At 44.2% G+C, this 20,381-nt stretch overlaps 1 protein-coding gene across 3 annotated transcripts in view; it reads right to left on the bottom strand.

Annotated features, from left to right (window-relative positions):
* RAB11FIP4 (RAB11 family interacting protein 4) overlaps positions 1-20,381 on the bottom strand; it is a 120,250-nt gene that overhangs the window by 77,695 nt on the left and 22,174 nt on the right. For all 3 annotated transcript variants that reach the window (XM_030961834.1, XM_030961835.1, XM_030961836.1), the window contains exon 2: positions 5,881-5,968. In XM_030961834.1, the coding sequence (XP_030817694.1) occupies positions 5,881-5,968 (88 nt within the window). The remainder of the gene's footprint in view (positions 1-5,880; positions 5,969-20,381) is intronic.

Genomic DNA, 20,381 nt, shown 5'->3' with positions numbered 1-20,381 from the left:
AGCCACTTACATGGCTGATTAGAGGTATTTCATTTGGATGTCTACCCGTATCTTAAGATTTTAATGTGCTCAATGTTCTCTCTCCTTTGCTGCAGTTGGGAAAATTTCATCTACGTTTCTGGGCAGCACTTGGCAAGAAGATCTGTCTGCACTGCAATAACAGTGAGGAAGCAGAGAGAGGAAAGTAAGGTAGGAATAGCTCCAGGTCCTTGTGCAGCCACTGCTGCAGCCCCACTGAAGGCTGCCCTTTGATGGAGAAACAGTGTGAAGGCTGTGCTCCATGTAAATCACTGTGACACAGACTGGCAGCAAGCTTGTGTCTGGAGAAAGGACTAAACAATCAGATCACAAAATGAGAGTGGCCAGAAGCTGCTGAATTTTCTTCTTCCCTGACTAAAAACACCTGATGAGCCAGCACAGAAGCAGCTTCTCTGTCCACTCAAGAGACTCTTTGAAACGTGGATGTGTACGAGTTCTAGTTTAACAAAGCACTGAGTCACTTTCTAGCCTGGTCTGACAAAATTATCTGAGTTAAAAATATTTATCCTAATACTACAAATGAAAAAGCAAACACGATTCATTTGACCAGAACAGGGTCATCTTCAGTCCTAAACAAAGAGGAGGAAAGTCATTTATAAGTCCCTGAAGGGGAAGACATCAAGCTTTAACTTTTTCAGTTCACTCAGGTGCTAGACATGATATCCCTTATGAGATAATTTTAAGAATTTACAACCAGTTTTATTTAAAAATGCTTTTCCCACTCTAACAAAAAAATCAATTTGCAAAGAGACATTCTGGCCACAAATAAACTCAATTTTAGCAAAGCAGTTTGCTGCAAATGCTCCAAGAAGGAGATTTAACCCATAACACATCACACAATTTTCACAGGCAATTAAGCAATTTTAATGCTATAGGAAATCAAATCTGGTTACCTAATTGAATGTAGTTGGTTTCTGGCATTTTTCCTAACAGCAAGAGCTTTTCACTTTATCTGCCCTTGGATCTTTAGTGGTGTATTAGACTCATTCATGGTTTCAGAATGTATTTAGTGAAATTTAGTGAAGTCTTAGAAAACTCTGAAGTACTTTCAGGAGTAGCCAATTTCAGTTCATTGAGCAGCTATAAGTAATTAATTCCAGGAGAGCTCAGCTCTTCACATTCACTGACAGTCCTTGTCCCTGGAGCCACCCCAAGCACCACCCCTGTCAGTAAGTTATTCTTACCAGAACAGAGAGATCCATCAGATCATCTCCAGTTACAGCCTCATTGAAGTCTGAGATCTACAGCTACGAACCTAAATGGGTTCATGTAGACTTTGGGGTTTTCTGATGTGCTTTACTGAAATTCCCATGCTGGTGCAGCTGTCCTGGTCCTAGATATTATAGGCAAATAAACTCCCTTTTACATGACTGCAACACACCCATCTCTTACTCCATGCTGGATCTTCAGGGCACAGCTGGCACAACACTCTTCTCAGCTATGGGACTGGAAATTAGATTTTATAATTAGTTGAAGGAGATGGCCAAAACTTGGCACTGGTTTTGTGAGAAATATGTTGGCTTGGAGCATCTGAAGGAAACTATAAAAGCTATTAAGAAAAAAATAATCTCCAGTGAAACAGAAGGCTACAAATGTTCTGCTTTAGAAAACTTTGTTTTGAAAAAACACCATCAAATTTCATACTCTATTATTTTCGTATTATTTCACAGTCCAAATAACCTGTCATAGTCTGAGCTAGCAGAAAAGCCAAACATCCCTTTTGGAACATTTCTTTGAAACATTGGATAAATTTGTACTCTTGGAATTTTCATTAAAAAGTGCTAGGAACTCACAGGGAAACATATCTACTTTTTAACTTTTGGGTGTTTATATACAAGCTTGCTTCTAGAAGCCTTCCAACCAACTGCAGTAATTAGATGCCTCAGGATCTAGGGAAGCACAGAGATGGATTTTTGAAGGCACATAATGGTCTGTGTTACTATTTTGAAGACTCAAAGGTTGCTATTGCTGCAGGTGGGGAAGTGTATAAATTCACAGCTGTGCTTCTTCCACACTGTTAATGAATATGAAGGAGACCCTACAACCCTCCATTTTCAAATTCCATAACCAAGCATAACTAAAATGTCCTTAAAACTTCTACAACGTGAAGGAAAGGCTCCCTTGCTCCAGAAGAATAACAGGCTGCATGATTTCATCTGAAAAAGTGGTGATTCTGCTAAAGCACAGAGATGCGCAAATGCTCTGTGCTGACACGGCTCAGTCTCTTCTGTTATAAAAGCCATGACCCTTCAAACCCTGCACAGCAGTCAGCACTGTTTTCATGGTTAAAATAAGCAATAAAGTCAGAATACATCTGCCTTTGTATTTTAATTCTGTATTAATCTGTGTTCATACAGTACCCTCCTAGCACTGTGAGCTGTAACACCGAGGGCAGTAGGGGGAGCTCCCCCTTTATTTGTCAGGGTTTGGATACTTTAAAGCAGAATATCAAAGCAAAGAGACTACTGGAAGGACAATAGAAATCTCAGAATACAAGGAACAGGTCAGACTCAGTTAGAGCCTGGTCCTGCAAACATCTCTGACTGTGGAACCCACCAGCCTGCAGAGCACAGGGAATTAACAGCTCCACTCAAGCCTTTAAGTATTACAAGTGGCAGAAAATATTTACTGGATCAGTACAATATGAATTCAGAGCAGCAAAAACACTCATTGGCTCTGCTGAGCAAACAGTAATGGTTCTCACGCTGACCCTGCTGAAATTAATGGGAATTCAGCCTTTGAGTGATATTCTGGCTGCTCTCAGTGTCTCTGAGGCTACAGGTGTTATTTCATGGCAATTGCTCTACAGGCAGACAGTTATTAAAGCCCTGCAGGCAGCAGATAGAGAGGGCAGCTTGAGCACAAGTAAAACCTTCATACTCTGGCCTTCCAATGAAATTGCTGCAAAGCTTTAAATTTGATGGCAAGCCTATCCCTGGCTCTGGCAAAGCCTAATTGCATGGGGAAAGCAGCCTGGACAGCAGGGACTCGGCACAGATGCTGAGGCAAAGCCCTTTAATCCACAAAAGACCAGGAGAAAAAGCAAAGCTTTCCATAAATAGCAAGCACCATACCTGTCCAGAATTCCACCCCAGAGACACAGTGGGAAGGAGCTCCTTCAGCCCTCCAGCATACTCACCTCCACTTGAACAAATCTTCTCCACCACTTCCCAAGGTCCTACTGTCAGTGAGATTGCTCATCCTTACCCACAGCTCCTGCTACTCAGCAGCTGAAGGAAATGAACTGTTTTCCACCTGACAGTCCCAGCAGCTGCTGCAGAGGTACATGACCCATATGGCATGAGGTTTATGCAGTTCCAGGGGGAAACAAGGCTTGATGTCCATTTGTAGAGGAACACAACACTTCTCATGTGTACCATGCAAGACTAAACAATGCCCTGGTTTATGGAGGAGAGAGGCCAAGCTGCAGAGTTTAGATCCAAGGCTAGGAGTTTCTCTATCAACCAGTTGCAGAGCATTAAACACTTCGATGTTTGGGATTTTTTCAAGTTCCATTATTTAGCTTTTCACAGAAATACAACCCTGGATATGAAATGCTCAAACCAACATCATCAGAGGTCAACTCTGATTTAATCTCTTGCTCTTAGATGTCTGAAACCTCGTGATTTAAATAAATTCAAGGCACTGAACCACCAAAAAACCTTGACACTATATCACCTCTGTGCAGCAAACAATTTCATCACCATACTATAAAGGCAAGCATCTTTAAGACAAATTAATTTGAAATCTCATAAATAAGAAATACAGTAAGGCATTAGGATTGTAAAGCTTGAATTTAAACATTTGGCTTCCATGGCTAAGAATAGCATAACTTCATACTCTATTACTGAAAACCCCAGTGGATTTATAGTAGCATCTCATTTTGCTCTATTAATCTGACTGCCCCAAGCAATTGTAATAGGCTGAGATGTCAAAGAATCATATTTATAATCTGTTGCTGCCAAGACAAATTGCTTTTGTTTGATAATAAGCCTGCTACTCCCCTTGGGATGTGGCTGCACTAAAACAACATGGTGGAGGCTTTCCATTCTGAAAGGCAGGCATGCCCTTTCTGAACTTTAACATAACCAATTTAATTTTTAAGGAAAATATGGCAGGTAGCCAAAGATGAATAAAATTTCCATGCTGTGAGGTGAGCAATAGAAGCAGTTTTTCTAAAGAGACGCTGTGAAAACATGCAGCACAGTGTCTTATCAGAAATAGATACAGCTGCTGCTGCTTGGATGATAAACACTTAGCACTGAGTCTGTGGAAGTGTTGAAATGCTAATGATGTGCTAAGGGAGCTCTAGGTGATGCTGCAGAACTGGGTGATTTCTCTGCATCTGTTCACAGCTACATCCTAACAACCATCACACAACGATCTGGACCCTACATGCTCCACACCTGGGATTTAAGCTGCTCATAAATTTGGAGTGCAAGGTACACCAGTTTGTCCTGGTCACATCTTTGCAGGATTAAACCTTAGGATATGAACACAACAATTAGTTCCCACAAGGTGAGCAAGGATGAAAACCCCAAGGCCTCATGACTGATAACTCAATATTCTCACACTGTCCCCACAGTAAAGGAGATGGAGCTGCCCACTCCATCACTGAGGGTACATGGACAAGGGCACAATTACTACAGAAGAGATGTTCTGGATCATTTCTATCCCTTCCTGATCACATTTGTGCAATCTTTAGACTGTGAATTACAGAAGATGCCATATGATTTACAGAGCTTGTGTCTTAAACTAGAATTCAGTTTGCTACAGCATTTTCTGCTCAAGGAAAACCCCAAGCAGAGACTTTAGGGTCTGGGCACAAATGTAATAACTTTCTTCCTGGGCTTTCTCTTGCCTTCTCTTCAAACACAGCAGTGTCACCTTGGACAGTGTCTCCAAAAATATTGATGAGAGCAGCTTCTCACTGTAATTTTACCTAATTATACACTGTCTTTGGTGCCATAAACTTTAATTAAAAGTACTGTGGTTTTACGTTTTTGCATCGTTATAGCTTCATAATAATCTCATCATGGCAGACTCTCCAGAGGCTTCTCCTGGAACCACACCACGATCACTGTGACATTCACCCTGTCCCTGAAGCGAAGCCTCTGGGCTGTGACATCACTTCAACACTTTAGAAAGGACACACCACGTGTCCAGGGAAGATGGATTATTTCACTATGGGAAGTTAGAAAAGCAATCAGCAGCAAATCAGCTGAAGTTCCTCCTCACTGTTTTTTTTTTGTGCCTTTAGGTTAAGCTCTAAAGCCTAACAATGTCAAGGACTGTTTCCTTGGAAAGGAGGAGGTTAGATCCACCTGATCTTAATCTTCAGGGTTTGCATCACCAACCTGTAATTAACTTACTTCCTTCCAATACATGACCCCAAGTACCCTAACAACATGAATTAATTATACCTTTCAGATACCTCAAGAGGAGTTTAACAGGGGACTCCCTACCTCCCTGAGGTAAATCAGTGGCAGAACCAGATCAGAATCTGGAAGTATCAAACCTGGACCCTGTCTGTTAACTACAAAGCTACTCTTTCTTCTGCTGTATTTGTCTTTAAACCACAACACATTTATTCTGACAAAAATTAGCAGTAAACCAATGCCCAAGCACCTACGGATGCAGGAACTCTAGCATTGCTCACCATTAATGCATGATGAGATGCACAAAAAAGAAAAATATCCTGGCTCTGTTCCCAGAGCTGCTCCACTGTCACTACAAATAACCAGAGTTAAAAGAGAGGATGTCTTTGATCATTACATTTTCTGCAACCAGAGAAACATTAGTGGAACTGAACAGGATTATTTTTAAGAAATATGCACATACCTTTGATAGCAAAAACTCCGTGACAGAAGTCCTTAAAATTGATTCTTCCCAAATCATTCGGGTCCAAGTACTTTGCCAGTTTTTCCACCTAAAATAAAAGATGATAAAATATGTGTTGAGCTTGGTGTATCGGCTGTTGCTCTGATACAGTCTGTATCTTCTACTGAAGACTAAAAGTTGACGAATACTCACAGTGTTCACTTGAACCACCCAAGAAATGGTTCTGCAAGGAGAAATCATGCCATGTACGACCTTGGTGCTGACCAAGGCATGTGCTCTGACCAAAACTTCTTCAGCTGGGACACATCAATCCTGTCCTATGGGGATCTCAAGAGCTTAATAAGGGGAGAATCTGTGACTTGTCCTCTCACCATAGAGCAGGGTGCTGACAGAATTTCTTCTCTGGGAGCTCTTGCCATGCATTCAGCTCAGAGGAATTTAAAACCTTAGTGGTTCTCCACCCCTCTATCACAAGTTCTCAGGGAAGGAGAAAGGACAGACCAAGATGCACACAGCCCATAGTAGTCTCATTTCCTAAATAGTCTAGATTATAGGAGACAAAACCCATTGGGCACTTGGAATGAACCAAACTTCCTTGACACAGCAGAGAATATGATTTTTGTATAGGAAAATTAACAGTATGAAAATATATTCACGTGATGAGAGAATGGTTGTGTCTAGTACACTGTGCAAACAAGCAATGTACTTCTTATAATCTCAGCTTCACAGTTTAGTCTTTCTGATCATTATTCACCAATAGAATGAGATTATACTGAATTTAAATACAGTCACCAAATTAGTACTTGCCCCAAAAATGGTTGGGAAAAATTTTCAGGAAGTTTTTGGGCTAGAGGAAGAAAATCAGCCTAGACTGGAGAGGCTCTTGTGCTGTCTAGAAAAAAAAAAAAAGGAATGGAGCAATAAGTAGCCAAAGAAGAATAAAGTGAGAAGCAGACCAGTCCAGGGAGGTGAGTGCACATCTGGACCCACAGCTGGCTGCTCTTTCTGACAACCACTCTGCTAGAGCTTGTGTACATCCCCTTGTGAACCAGTGCCTTTCCCTGTAGCACCTTGCAGGGACCCTCACTGAGGCAGAGGCAGCCCCTTACTGCTCCTAAGAGCTCACAGGCAGCTCCACACAGCCCTGCCCTTGGCTGGGCCCTCCAGACACACAGGAGTTTGAACAAGCTGAGTGCAGGGACAGCAGGCGTGGAGGAGGGCACAGGATCCTGCGGCAGCACAATCTGTGTGAGCTCAGCTATGTCAGTGTGAGCAGCAACAAAAGCCCAGCTGCAAAGACGCAGCAAATGAATCCAGATGACCTAGTTTCTCAATTTTCTGGTGTGGCTTTTCCCCACGTGCTAGCAAAACCCCAGCAGCCTCCCAAAGCCCTGCAGATAATTCACTCATGTGTGCGCATGACACTTCTTCTTACAGGCACTTATCAGTGTCTATAAATTCCCTCTGTACCAATGACTGCCATGATAAGCCAAAGGGCTCACTTGGAACATGCAAATCTGGATGAAAAAAATGAAAAAATTGTTACTCATTTGCAAAATTCTATATTGAATGAGAAAGGCACAATTTGATCCCTAAATTAAATCCTTTCCCCTCATTTTCTTATGGAAAATAAAAAATCAGCTTGTATAGGCAGGGCAAGTAAGGAGCTATATGATGAGTTTAGAGCCCATGTTAGACATTTTCTGAAAACTTTCATACTGCAGAAGGCTTCCAGAGCTCCAGTCCTGCCAGCTGGGCAACAGAGCCCAGATGTCAACTATGGTGTGACTCATGATCAAATTCCCACCCTGGCATCACAAGGAATTTCTGTAACCCCACTAATTTAGAGCACCAGAACACACATCTGTGTTTCCAAAAAAAAAAAAGAAAGCTGCTTCACCAGAAACCACAGTGTGTGGTTAATGCACACCAGACTAGCTGAAAATCCTGACTGAAACCAATTAAGTAGAGACATGCTTGATATGGAAAATCCGGGTCGGTGTTATCCCTGTCACCTTCACAAACAACAACTGTGTTTTAAATTTTAGTGCAGAGATTCCTGCAGCCTCTAGTCTATTTAATATTGTGCTATAACAAGTGGTGTCACTGGGTGTTCACAGTGAATGTGGCACTTTAGGTTTATTTCTCAAAGTTGATCCAATGATTTTTGTCCACCAGCTGCTCAGACATTTAAAATTACACTTTTAAAATCAAATTAAATGAGATGTTATATGCCTGGGAGTGTGTATTATGGAGGAACAGAGGATATGTTCACATTTTGGTCTAAGCAATGTCTTAAGAGTAAATGAAATTATCATGTGAGCAAAGTGCTTCAGTGTCCAGTTTCCCCTAAATCTAATTTGCAGGTTTTTAATTGGATATTACAATGCAAATAACTGACATCAGTGCAGGAGATGATGAAGAATTTACAGAACAGCCTGATGGAACTGATGCCAGCAGCACTCACATCTTCAGCCAGGAATAAACACAGCTCCCATGGCAGGTCAGGGGATAAAAGAATTTTGATCACCAGGGACTGTGTTTGGGTGGATACTTGCATAGGGTTTGTGCATTAATATACACACATATTTGGTACATAAATCCCTGCATATTTGCACACAGTTTTCAAGAGCCTGCAATGCACTTGTTCATGCTTTTTTACCAACAGCTTTCTGGAATAAGGCAAGAAGCTCTTCCTAGTTAATTCTAGACTGAAGGCATTGCTTTAAGTTACATTTCAATCTGTGGCCACATAAACTACAGCTACCCCTAAATCTTCTCTGGTGTCCACACTGCATAAACCACCCTTCTGCTTCACTTTGTAAAGAAATAAAGTCCTCTCATCCTCCTTCTCAGAAAGGGTTGGCTCCCCACAGTGAATCAAAAGTTGTTTTATTTATTCATTGCCTTGGGAACCTTATGGATTTGTCAGCTTACCTGGCAGGCTGGGTGACACTGAAGCCTTTTTTGCAATCAACAACTACCTGGGACTGGGGGAGTGCACAGCCCCTGCCAGGGAATGAGGGACAGCAGCTCTGTCCTTGGTAATGGAACAGGGGCACAGCCCAGGTGTGCATGTGGGACACGCAGGATGGGCCAGCCCTGGGCACACTCAGACTCCTGGGCCCCACATCTCTGGGCTCTGCTGGGCTCTGCTGATCCTCTGGCAAGGGACACAGGACCACAAAACCAACTGCTGCCAAAATTCAGTGTGAAATGAGTGTGTGATTGTTGTGGGACCTACAGGCAGCACAGGGAGCACGTGTGCTCCAGAGTTCAACATCAGAAGTCATCACAATGAGATGGGGCAGTGTTTTGGGCTGGGGACAGATACTCTGCACAGAGCAGTCCCCCACCATGTGGGATAGACAGAACAAATAATGGATTGCAAACTAGTTCTTCACTGTAGGAAGTGAACAAAGGCAGAAAAAATGAGCTGCAGGCTCAATAATCCAGCTGGTTCTTTTGGCAGCTGCAAGGGTGTCTCTAATGAACTCTTCAGTAGACATCCAATAGTCAGAGAGAAGACATAAATCTGAGAGAGAAGAAATAAATCATTTTTCTTTGGGAAACAACTGGAGAAAAGCAAACCTCTGTCCCTATTGTTTAACTGGCCTGCATGAATGGGTGATTACCCTTTCAATGCAAACATGTTTCTCCACTGTAGTAACTGCTCACTTCAAATAAGGGGTTGCCTCCCGTCCCTTGGGCTTCCCAGCCATCCTGACTGCCCTGCAAGGGGATGTTTGCCCTGTGCTGCTTTCTGACACACAAGAAGAGGCTGAGAACACTTGAAAAAGCAGAATGGAAAGGAGGTTTGTAGCAGAGAGAGTGGAGGAAGGGGAGAAAAGAGAACAAATCACTGACAGACCGCAGAAGATACTTATTGAAACGGATCTTTTCTTGCAAGTGAGTTCAATACAGAGGCACCTGCACTGAATAGCCAAGGAGCCCTCTCCAGAGCCCTGGCCAGCTCTTGTACTGAAGCTGCCAAGACAGCATCAGTACTTTTTCCAGCAAAGATTTTCTGTCTGGAACTGAATCCTGCTTCCATTTGCAGGCAAGAAGAAACTCAGACCTCTATTGACCTCACTTAATTTTCTTCAAAAAGGAAGAGATTTTGTTAACACAAAAAACATTTGTAAGATTCAGAAGTAATTGAGTTCAGAGGGACCCCACACCAGCTCTATCCACTGAAATCTTGCAGCAGGATCCAAATCACAGCCAGAAGATGCCATTTGAAATAAACAACTTGACTCAGTAATTTGCCTTCATACTGGAGGAGCCTGTGAGCACGTCTCATCCTGAAGTGCAAGCAGGGAGCACCTGGGAGCTGTGACAAAGGCAACACAAGCACTTGCAGGAAAAGGTCAGGCTGTGCTGTGGCAGTGACATTTGGGCAGCATCTCCTGAGGCAGAAGCATTTGTGAGAAACCTCAAAAAAACAGCAAAAGGAGACTAAACATGTAAATGCTGCAGGGTGGAATTAGAGAGCTTCCCACATGATTTATAAAAGGAGCAGCAGAACTGCACTTGCCCTGGTTTCAACAGATTGGCCTTTCCCATATTGGAAAGGGTGTGAGTTTACACCTGGACAGTTGGAAATGCTGCTCTGGCTGCAGGGCTGGGCAATGAGACCACCTCGTGTGTGAGAGCCACCCCTGTCCTTTTCACCAGCCCCTGGGCTCAGGTGTTCTTGGCACTGATGTGGCCCCAGATGTTGGAGCTCTTCAGTCAGAAGGGCTGTCTTTGATGAGCTGGGATTTATAGATGGAGGGGAAAGTAATGAGATTTCTCTCTGATATTGTGGCATTTCAGGGAAGCAACACAAGACGAGGGAAATTATTTTACATTGCATTGGAGAAACTAGCACTCACACAATTGTGGTACCCACTGCCATATGAGATGCTGAAAACATAGATGTTGCAGAGAACTGACATACAATTAAAACATCTTATGCAACCAAAAAAAGAGAGTTTTCTTCTGTTTAACTTGGCCAAAGGGAGATCAAGTGATGATTACTAGGTATAAAGACTTCTGCAAGCAGGGAACTACAGGTTCAAAAAGACTGTAGCAGAGGGAAGACACAAAAAAACATTATCTGTAAATTAAATTTGCAAAGACTCCAATTAAAAGCAAAGCACAATTGTTTTATCAGCACCACTGTTTACCCACCAGAACTATAAATTAGGAAGGGTCTGGAACTATAAAAAGCAACTGGAGTCCCTCACCTGAGGCCTTTTGAGAAGGTGAGACACACCTAGAAAATTTACCTAGGCTAGGATAAGTGGGTTGCAATCTGAGCTGTCACCATTTCAGGATGTCACCTGAGATGAGCTGATGCTCTCCCTGAGCCTGACCCTACAGCACACAGGACCATGTTCCCAGTCACATTTGGAAGGAGTGGAGGGACAGCATTTCAGAGTCACGAGTCCAACAAAGTGCCAGCCCACTCAGTCCTGACAGACTGTGCACTTGTAAATAATTCATACCACTGCAAACAGCATCATGAATTTCCATCAGCTGCTGTCTGATCCCAAAGCATGCAGGGACATACATCACTGCTGGAAACAATGGCTTTGAATTTGCTTTGATTTCAAGCATCACTCATTGCCGCTTTATCTGCGGGCTTCAAGCCTGAAAGTTGGCTTCTCTGTGAGCTCTCTGTAAACAGAAAGGGTTGTTTCAGTTTCTGCTTTAACTGTGCACACCCAATTTATCAGCCAAAAGGCAGATCTTGAGACTGTGTCCTAAATGACACAAGCAAATCTGTTGAGTAATCTTGGCCTCAACTTTGAGCAAATTCCTAAATCTGTCAAAGCCATAATTTACTAATGGCTGCAATGCAAAAAGTCTAATCAAATCCAAGGGAGTCCATTCACTTGTCTTCCCTGAGTTTAGCATAACACATGGAATTGCATCTTCTTTCAAATATGGCCTGACTCCATGGGGCCTCGGTCCAACGGGGAGAAAAATATCCACCAGTTATCCAGATGGAGAAAACATCCACCATGTGGAGGATGTGAAATGTGAATCACAAAGGCACAGAAAGAAAGAGGTGGCTCCAGAAGCACTGCAGGTGGCTGAGTGCATTCAGAGGCAAAGGAAGCTTCCAGTGCTGATGTGTTAGGAATGCTCTGTGCAAGCACAAGCACCTGGGCTCAGGTGGGTGACAGATGGTGAGCACAGCAGAGCCACTGAGGTGGGAGTGGCTGCGGAGCTGCGGCACACACGGCAGGGCAGCTGCTGCCCTTCCCCAGGGCAGGGACACACAGCTCCAACCTGCTGAGCACTGCACACAGGGACAGGGAGCAGAGCAGGGCAGGAACAGCCTCCTCTCACCTTCTGGAGGAGCTGCAGGATCCACATCACAGCCCCCAGGGCAGGAGGGTTTATCCTGACTGGGAGATCCCTGCTGGGGGGAAGGACACAGCATCCCGTGCCCACGGGGCTGGCATCCAGTGCCCACGGGGCTGGCATCCAGTGACCATGGGGCTGGCATCCAGTGACCATGGGGCTGTGGCACACAGGGCAGAGCAGCAAGATTTCCAGTAGCATGATGTTACCAGCAAAGTATTTCATCTGCCTCGGCTTCCCCTTCTATAAAGTGGTGATGGCAATACTGACCCCACACTCAGAGTGCCCCATAAAGGCAGTGATGCTGCAGACAGCAGTGGAAGCTGCCTGGAGCTGGGCCATGCTGTAGCTTGTGGGGTTTCTTACCCTGTCTCACTTGCTCAGGGGCTGGTGTCTGTCATCTCTGAATACACCTCCTCAACTGGACAATGGAACACCAGGCATGCTGGTGATCTGACACAACACACAGGTATTTCTAAACTGTGCTTTGCTGCAATGAAATCTGCCCCACTGGGCAGACCCTTGTCATCATCTCGTTTTCAGCATTTTGTTATGTTAATAGCATTTTATTATCTTCTGATGGGAAAAGAGTAGCCACACAGTACTGCTGAGAGACCACATTAGGGATGGACTTGTTCAAAACATTCTAATATGCAAATGAGCTATTAAGAGAACATAATACTCCACGAACCTCAATAAATGTTTGTGTATAACAGAAATACAGGCAGTGTTTGGAAAATTGATGCTCTGATTTCTGTTCCAGAATGAAAAATCACTTGCAGTCTTTAACACACGACGACACAAACCTAATTTGGGATAACAACAAATACGATTCTTACCATACATACCCCAATTTCTAGGTATCATCCCTACAATTAGAATGTCTAACCATAGCTGAGATCCAAAAGTCATTACTCTTACGGAACCCCTTCTCTCACACCATATACCTTCCTGGTTAACCTCTACTTACACAACAGAACATTTTACAACCACAAAGAATCACTAATGAAGTTTGAAACAGAGTGCATGTGAATAGCTCTGAATCTGACCTCACTTGAGAAAGGATCATTGCCTGGCATTAAGAAGTTTCCAGAACTTTCTCAGAGTACACATCCCAAAGAGACAGTTCACAGCTATAAAAACTACCTTCCCCCATTTTATCTTCAAGCCAGAAACCAGCAAAATCCTGGTGAGCTTTTCCTCTGCCAATCTACACCGCTGGATGTATCAATTGTTTATACACACAACAGCCCTAGAAGAGTAATTCCCATTTATTTTGTCCCTCTTAATGCAACATAGCAGCTGACAATGAGCAAGTGCCAGAATCATAAGACCAACCTCTCTCTCCAGTCTCCCCCACAATCTATGGATATGTGAGAACTGAGAACCTTTCATTTAGTTATTTAAACAGCTGATTCAAACAGGATTCCATTTCCCTCCTTCCCTCTGATGCTGTGTTGCAAAACAAGACATTTGGCTGGGCCCACCAATCTTACAACAGTCTATGGGGAATCCCACACAGTCTGGAATACCATGGGAACAGAGAGCAAGGCTAAAAATATGCCGAGCCATCTGCTCACTCTACAGTAATTTTTTTGTGTTGTTCTGGAAACAAAGGGTTAATGTGTTGAACTGTTTTCCTAAAACCACTGATTCACTCAGTTGCTAAAATAAGCAGAGCTACATTAACACCTTCTCCTCCACAGTTATCAGAACTGAAGCCAAGGCTGCCTGGGAAAACAAGGCTGCTAGCAAAAGCTGTGACAAGCTGAGACGAGGCACAGCCCATTATCGTCCCCATTAGCATAAGTCAAATACAGCAGAAAATAGTCAGATCACAAGAGATACATGAGGCAATTGGTCATGTGGGTGCAGTATAATTTCCTTTAAACAAGGAGCAGGAAAATGTTTCCATATCATCAGGGCTTATCTACAAGTGCTGCAGCACAGATTGATTTTCAGTGAAAATATTCTTCCTCTCTGCAGCTTGTAGTGTGTGTGATCGTTCTCATCAGTACATAAAGGGAATTTACACAGAATAATGTTTTTCATGGCTTTCAGTTGTGAGACATCAGCCAAGCAGGATCTACTCTCAGAATAATGACTGTGTTTTGTAGTAAAACTGGGGAGAGAGGTGGGGCCCGTAGTGCCAGACAACACTTTCTTGGTGCCTTCCTTGCTGACACATCTGCATTTTAATTCAGGTGTTATGGTTTGCAAAGAACAAACGAAATACCAAAGGCCAGCAGGAAGGAGCTGGAGAGGGTGGCGAGAGCAGAGCAAGTCAGGTAGGTGAGTTACAGGGAGCAGTTCAGACATCAGGGGGTCTTAAGGGATACACAGCGTTCAGAGTCAAACAGGAGCTTCAGAAAATTCATCAAACCAGAGCCAAAAGCCAGTGCTGAAATCCAGGCAGTGGCTCCAGACTGCACGGCTGACACAAAATCAGAACAAGGCACTTTTGTGCCAGCCCTGCGATGGCACTTCACTTGTTCATCAGATTCCCAGGTCAAGAACAGGGCTGAGTGCAACAGCACTCACAAGGTATTCTATCATCCAGTTTTGTCAGCAAACCCTCTCAAGGCTGGATTTCCAGCCTCAAAGTTACAAAGCAAGTGTTACACTTCAGACAGCCACTTCTCTTGACTGTGCGCTTTATTGTTATATTCTCTCCTTAACACACAAAGCTAACCCAACAACATACAGCCAGCACACAGAGCTATGCTTCACACACATCTGCCTTCAGAAAGAATTTAGATTTTGGTCTGAGAGCCAGCCAGAGGCCTGCCCAGAGCAGCGTAATTTGGGCATCCTCAGGTGTCTCAGCCTGGTCTCCTGAAATCAGTTTTGAACTGTTTAAAGGGAACGTGGCTGGCTTTTGGCAAAAAGTAAAATGTAGGCCTTGAGATATGACCTCAAATGAAAAGCCTGAGCAGCAGTCCTGCTATTAAACTGAATGAAAGCAATTTCATGGCAAATTAATGCCTTGACACAAAAACGAGTATGGGAGGAATGAGGATGGGATGAATCCAGCTCAGGGAGACACACATTAGTTAAGATGACAAACATCAGGCAGAAAGGTATGATTAAAGGAACAATATTCCACTTAGCTGAAGGGAAAGATCTTAACCTTTAGAAAAGTGTGGCTGGGAGATAATGTCCTTCCCGTCCTTCCCCGAGGACCAGAGAAGGAAATGAGCAGTAAGTGCCACTCATTACACTTACGGTGGGATAATTACCGAGTCTGGAATTGGTTTGAACAGGCTCGAGCAGCAGCTGACTCCTGTGACGTTAAGAGCAGGGGAGCAGGACAGGCAGGCTGTGACAGCCGGGGATGAGCCCAGTCCGGACTGTCAGCGCTGACAGGGGGAAGCAAGGAACTCCCAGCCAACAGCAGAACTGCCCGGGGCTGAGGGAAGCAGGGAGCCCTTCCTGCCCAGCCTGCACAAGCAGCCAGAGCCCTGACCAGAGCACTTGCACCGTGTTAATCTTCTCTAATTCCCCTCCGCGCCTTGCTGCAGCTGCCAGCTCCACGCAATGCAATAGCCCAGAAGGAACCGCAGACCTCACGTTCCCATGCCATGAGCAATCCCCTCGTAGAGAAATGTGTCACTCCAACTGCAGTGGAGGAAACTTTGTATAAAATCACACCAAGAAATCCACACTGCTCTTTGATCTACACCGGGGAAAGCCATTAGAGGGAATGATAATCAGCCAGCATTTTTGTGTAGAAAGGGCCAGAAATACAAAGCCTGAATGCACAGAAAAGGAATGCTCTTTACAGCCTTAGAAGCTGTACAAGGGTGCCTCATGTTACAGGACTGCCTGAGCTGTGCATCCTCATTAGCCATCACAGCCTGGTCAACATTAGTACTTCTAAATGGTTACAAGGCTGAATGGAAGAAACATCCAAAATGCAATAGAAAAATCCCTAAAAGAGATGAAGGTGAACAGCTACAATGGAATTGTACTTTTGTGTTTCAGCAGTGTGCCCAATGAATCTGCTATCAAATTAGTCTTGGTATTGTAAGAAGCTCCATGAGGGACTGGACCCAGCATTCCTGGCTCACTGCACACACTATTGGAAAGATAGTATCTGACACAAAGGTAATTTTCTCAACTGACATGTGATTTCATCTTCTCTTCTTATCCAGAAACAGATGGACTGCAAAGTGTGCTGGGCCTGGGGACTAAGTAGGAAAAGGCAGATTTTGAAAAAGAGATTTAGGTAATGATGTGGTGACTTCCATCACCTGGCAAATCACATCTCTCAGGCTCAGGTAAGCAGGTCACTGTTCCCAGTCCAGCTGTCACTCAGGATAATAGTCACTGGAGAGGCATTTCTGTCCAGGTGTGTGGGACTGGACTGTTCATGCCTGTATGTACAGCACAGAGGACCACAGGGCTGTTCCTGTTCTGTGAAATTGTTTCCTTCTAAAGCCTTTTAAGAAGTTACTGTTTTGGTCTTGCTCATTTCTACAGCTGCCTTTTCCAACTGCCTTTTAGTAGGGATGTAGCTTGCCTTCTCTGTCAACATGTGTATATTTATCATCTCCCTGTGGTGTATGCTAATTTATTTTTGATATCTGTTGATGTTTTGTGTATGAGTATGTGAATTCATTTTTTCCCACATTAAAATCAAACCAAACAGCCTGACCAAAAAATTGTCATTTTGATTTTTGCAGTGAATGTAAGTTCCCTGTAGTTATTATGACAACATGTCACCACAGGGTCACAGAAAGTGAAAATGAATTGCTTGGAAAGCAAAACCAACCAACCTGTCAGTGTAAAAACAAACAGGCACTGTTTAAAGAGAGCTTCTCCTAGATGGACCCTAGAAATAAGGTAAGAAATGATCGCTGGACCTCAAATTATTATCTCTGGTGAAGAACATCCCCTACAAACAGCAATCAGATTATGTGCAGCTCTGCTTTGGAGCATCTGTACAAGAGGTGAGTGGACTGGTTTCTCCTTCCCATTGTACCTCACCACAACATACAGAGTAAAATACTATTTCTATACTAGCTGAGTCCCTTTAAAAGTCAGAGAAGGAACTTTGACCCCAGTCTTGTTCTTTCAGTTCACAGGCTCTTCTTCACTTCAGTTACCAGTTTAAACACCCTTGACAATTTATTGATTGCCTGTGAAATCCCTCAGTAGGTAAAAACTGATTACTGTGTGTTTGCCAGACCTTCCACGGTGCAACTTCTCTCAAATACTCAGAGCTTCTGCTGCTGCTGCCCTCTCCCAGCCTGCCAAAACTGTGCTTGCATCTATTTTCCTCCAACATAAAGGTGCCTTGTAGCAGTTACAATCACGAGGTGAGAGCATGCAGAAATCACAATAGATTTATGCTGCAAGGCCCTCACCCAGCTGCATTTCACTGCATTTCACTGCATTTCACTGCCAGACTGGAGAAGCCAGTTCACTGCTAATAGCTGAACATGTACCAGCCCCCCAAAAACCACAGGTTTTGTGCTGTTCCAGTCTCTGCCAGGTGTTACCTGCTCAGAACATACCTACTACAGTAACAAGGATGTAATTTACCCTTCAGTGATAAGGCTCAGCAAAGCTCTGTAGCAAAGGCACATGTATGAAACATGAGGTGGAATGCTGAGAGCCTGATATAACAAAAGGAGCCTTCTGAGAGCACCTTTCACTGGACCAGTTCAACAAAGGAATGCTCACTGGGCATGGTGAGGTTTCCTGACATTTTTACATCTGTCTCTCTGCCACTGCTCACTGCGGTCTCAGCCTGGCTGGCTCCCCACAGAGAGGGCTGATAGACTGAGTCTGCCTAATGTGTTCATGGACCAGGTGCCATTTTGTCCATGTTTTTTTAAAATCTCTCTGTGAAGAGTCTGCCTGCGAGAGGAGGTGAACCTCAGGGCTGCAGCTTGGTCAGTGCATAGGGGGAAGTGCTGAGGAAAAATGACCTGGTGCCAAACAAAATGCAGGTGCCTCAGCAGCAGCAGAGATGCTCCCTCCCCACTGCAAACCACACCCTGCTCACCCTGAAGAGCCAGCAGCTCCCATATCTCTTAATCCTCCTGGTTTGGACAGGATCCATGCAATTCCTGTACAATTAGGAGTAACAACCTTGTGGGCAAAGTTACAGCTATTGTGGAGAGGAGCACCCTGCCAGCAGCGACTCTGGGATGGACCAGAGACAAACACAATGTCCTAGCTGGATGGCACCATGTCCCCCTCAGCTGGACAGCTCTCTGCAGGTCCCTGTGTGACTGCACAGCCTGCCAAGGATGGAGAAGGTGGAAGTGGTCCTGAAGATGCTTTGTCACGCTCTGGGAGCCAGCTGGATAAATGTGACCTGGAACAGGGCAATTGCCATTCCAATACACACACCTAAGCTGAGTTACAGTGAAATGTTACACCTGATGGCAGCTCATCCTTGCTGTTCCTTCCAGGTGTGCATTCACATTTCTCACAAATAAAGGTTGATGCATTTTTATTAAATGACCAAGCCCTGCCCAGACAGAGAGGCAGTGAGGTGGGTATCAAGGTAGTGAGGCAGCCAAAGAACCATCACATCATCAAAAGCTCACAGGACAGGGTTCACAAGGAGGGGGAGGAATAGACAGGAGGGGGAAACAATTCCCTTAGCACCATTCTAAACCTGACCTTGAGCAAAGCCAGAAGCAAGAACCTGACAGAGGAGCCACTTGTATTGTATTATACAATGAAAGTCATGCTAGAAGAACTTAATGGCCATAAAATCTGTAAATCACCAAAACCACTGGGAGATTTTTAACTCTAAAAAGTGCTTTTGCAGTAAATTTCTAAACCTTGGCAAACAACACTTACCCCCTTATTTGAGAGATGCTGGAAGGCATCATTATGATGTGGACTTAAATCAGATTCGCCTCAGACCAAGACTTTGACTTTATCCAGGTGGATGTCACTTCCCAGCAGGCACTATAACTCAGAAATGGTCCAGCAGTCAGGACTCCCTATAGCACAGCACATCCTCCACCTTCACTGGTCCAGAACAAATCTCTTCATAGCCAGGTCTGTCAAGCCTCATTAAGGTGGATCAGCGCAAATGTGAAGTGTTGAGGATTACAAACAAGAAGAGCTTTGAACCTACACACCTGCAGGTCTCAGCAGCAGCTGTGGGGTTTTGGCCAGTGCACTCTTGGGTTTGGGCTATCATGATATAGTTCAGAAATGCTGGTACAGACTCTTGTTCCAAACCTGCATACAAAGGGTAACTTTCCACACGTCTCATGTGGGGAATTCATCACAGGAATTCATCACTTCCATTGCTTTGCAGACTTTGATGTGCTGAAGAGCCACAGAACAGAATACATTACTTCTTGCCCAGAGTTTACAAAATGGTTTTTCTCTTCACTGTAATAGGAAATAGGAATAGGTGGCCCCTTTCAGGACCACCAGGGACCACCAGCCTTGCAAATGCCTCTCAAGACACTGCAACCAAACCAGAGCCTGCCCAACAGAGCTCTGTGAAGATACCCTTAGTCTCTTATTGAATGGAGCCCACAGGGAGGCTCCATGTCTCTCTGAACAGCACAGAACAGCTCTTTCATGTAGTTTGCATCCAGCAGTGAGATCAGGGAAAGCACCAAGGCTCCACAAAACGGAATATTTTGTCAGCGGAAAAAAAAAGGGCATCATGAATTTGGGCAACAGTTGGGCCATGAGCTGGCAGAGGAGGCAATTTCCCTGCTCTAGGGTGCTTTGCCTCTTGATGATAAACTCTTGTGGCTAAATTGCTTCTGGCTCTCACCATGTGTCTCTCTGCTCACTGTGTATTTATGCTGCTGCACTGGTGTGAATTAGGGAAAGGTACAATAACTGAATTTCTGCTGCACTTGCAGATAAAGGCTGCACATGCTTTGTCTGGGATGAAAATGAATAAATAATAATAATTCAACAAAAGAACCTAAAAGCATAGTACCCATTGAATGGTGCACCAGGGAATGGCAGCATCAGCTCCAGCCAGAGGTCAGTCTGCCAAGGAAACAGAAGGCAACACTCATACAAAGGGATGAAATATCAGGAGGTGATGTTTCTGTCCTTGTTGCTGTCAATTTTATGGAATGTGGGTGTACAAAGGACTCGGGAAGATGAACAGCAAGTGCTGAGCTCAGGGAAAGCTGCAGAGT

The sequence above is a fragment of the Camarhynchus parvulus genome, chromosome 18 (genome assembly GCF_901933205.1).
Source record: "Camarhynchus parvulus chromosome 18, STF_HiC, whole genome shotgun sequence".
Classification (NCBI taxonomy): domain Eukaryota; kingdom Metazoa; phylum Chordata; class Aves; order Passeriformes; family Thraupidae; genus Camarhynchus; species Camarhynchus parvulus.
Note: the sequence above shows the minus strand (reverse complement) of the source record. Positions and strands in the feature narration are given on the sequence as shown.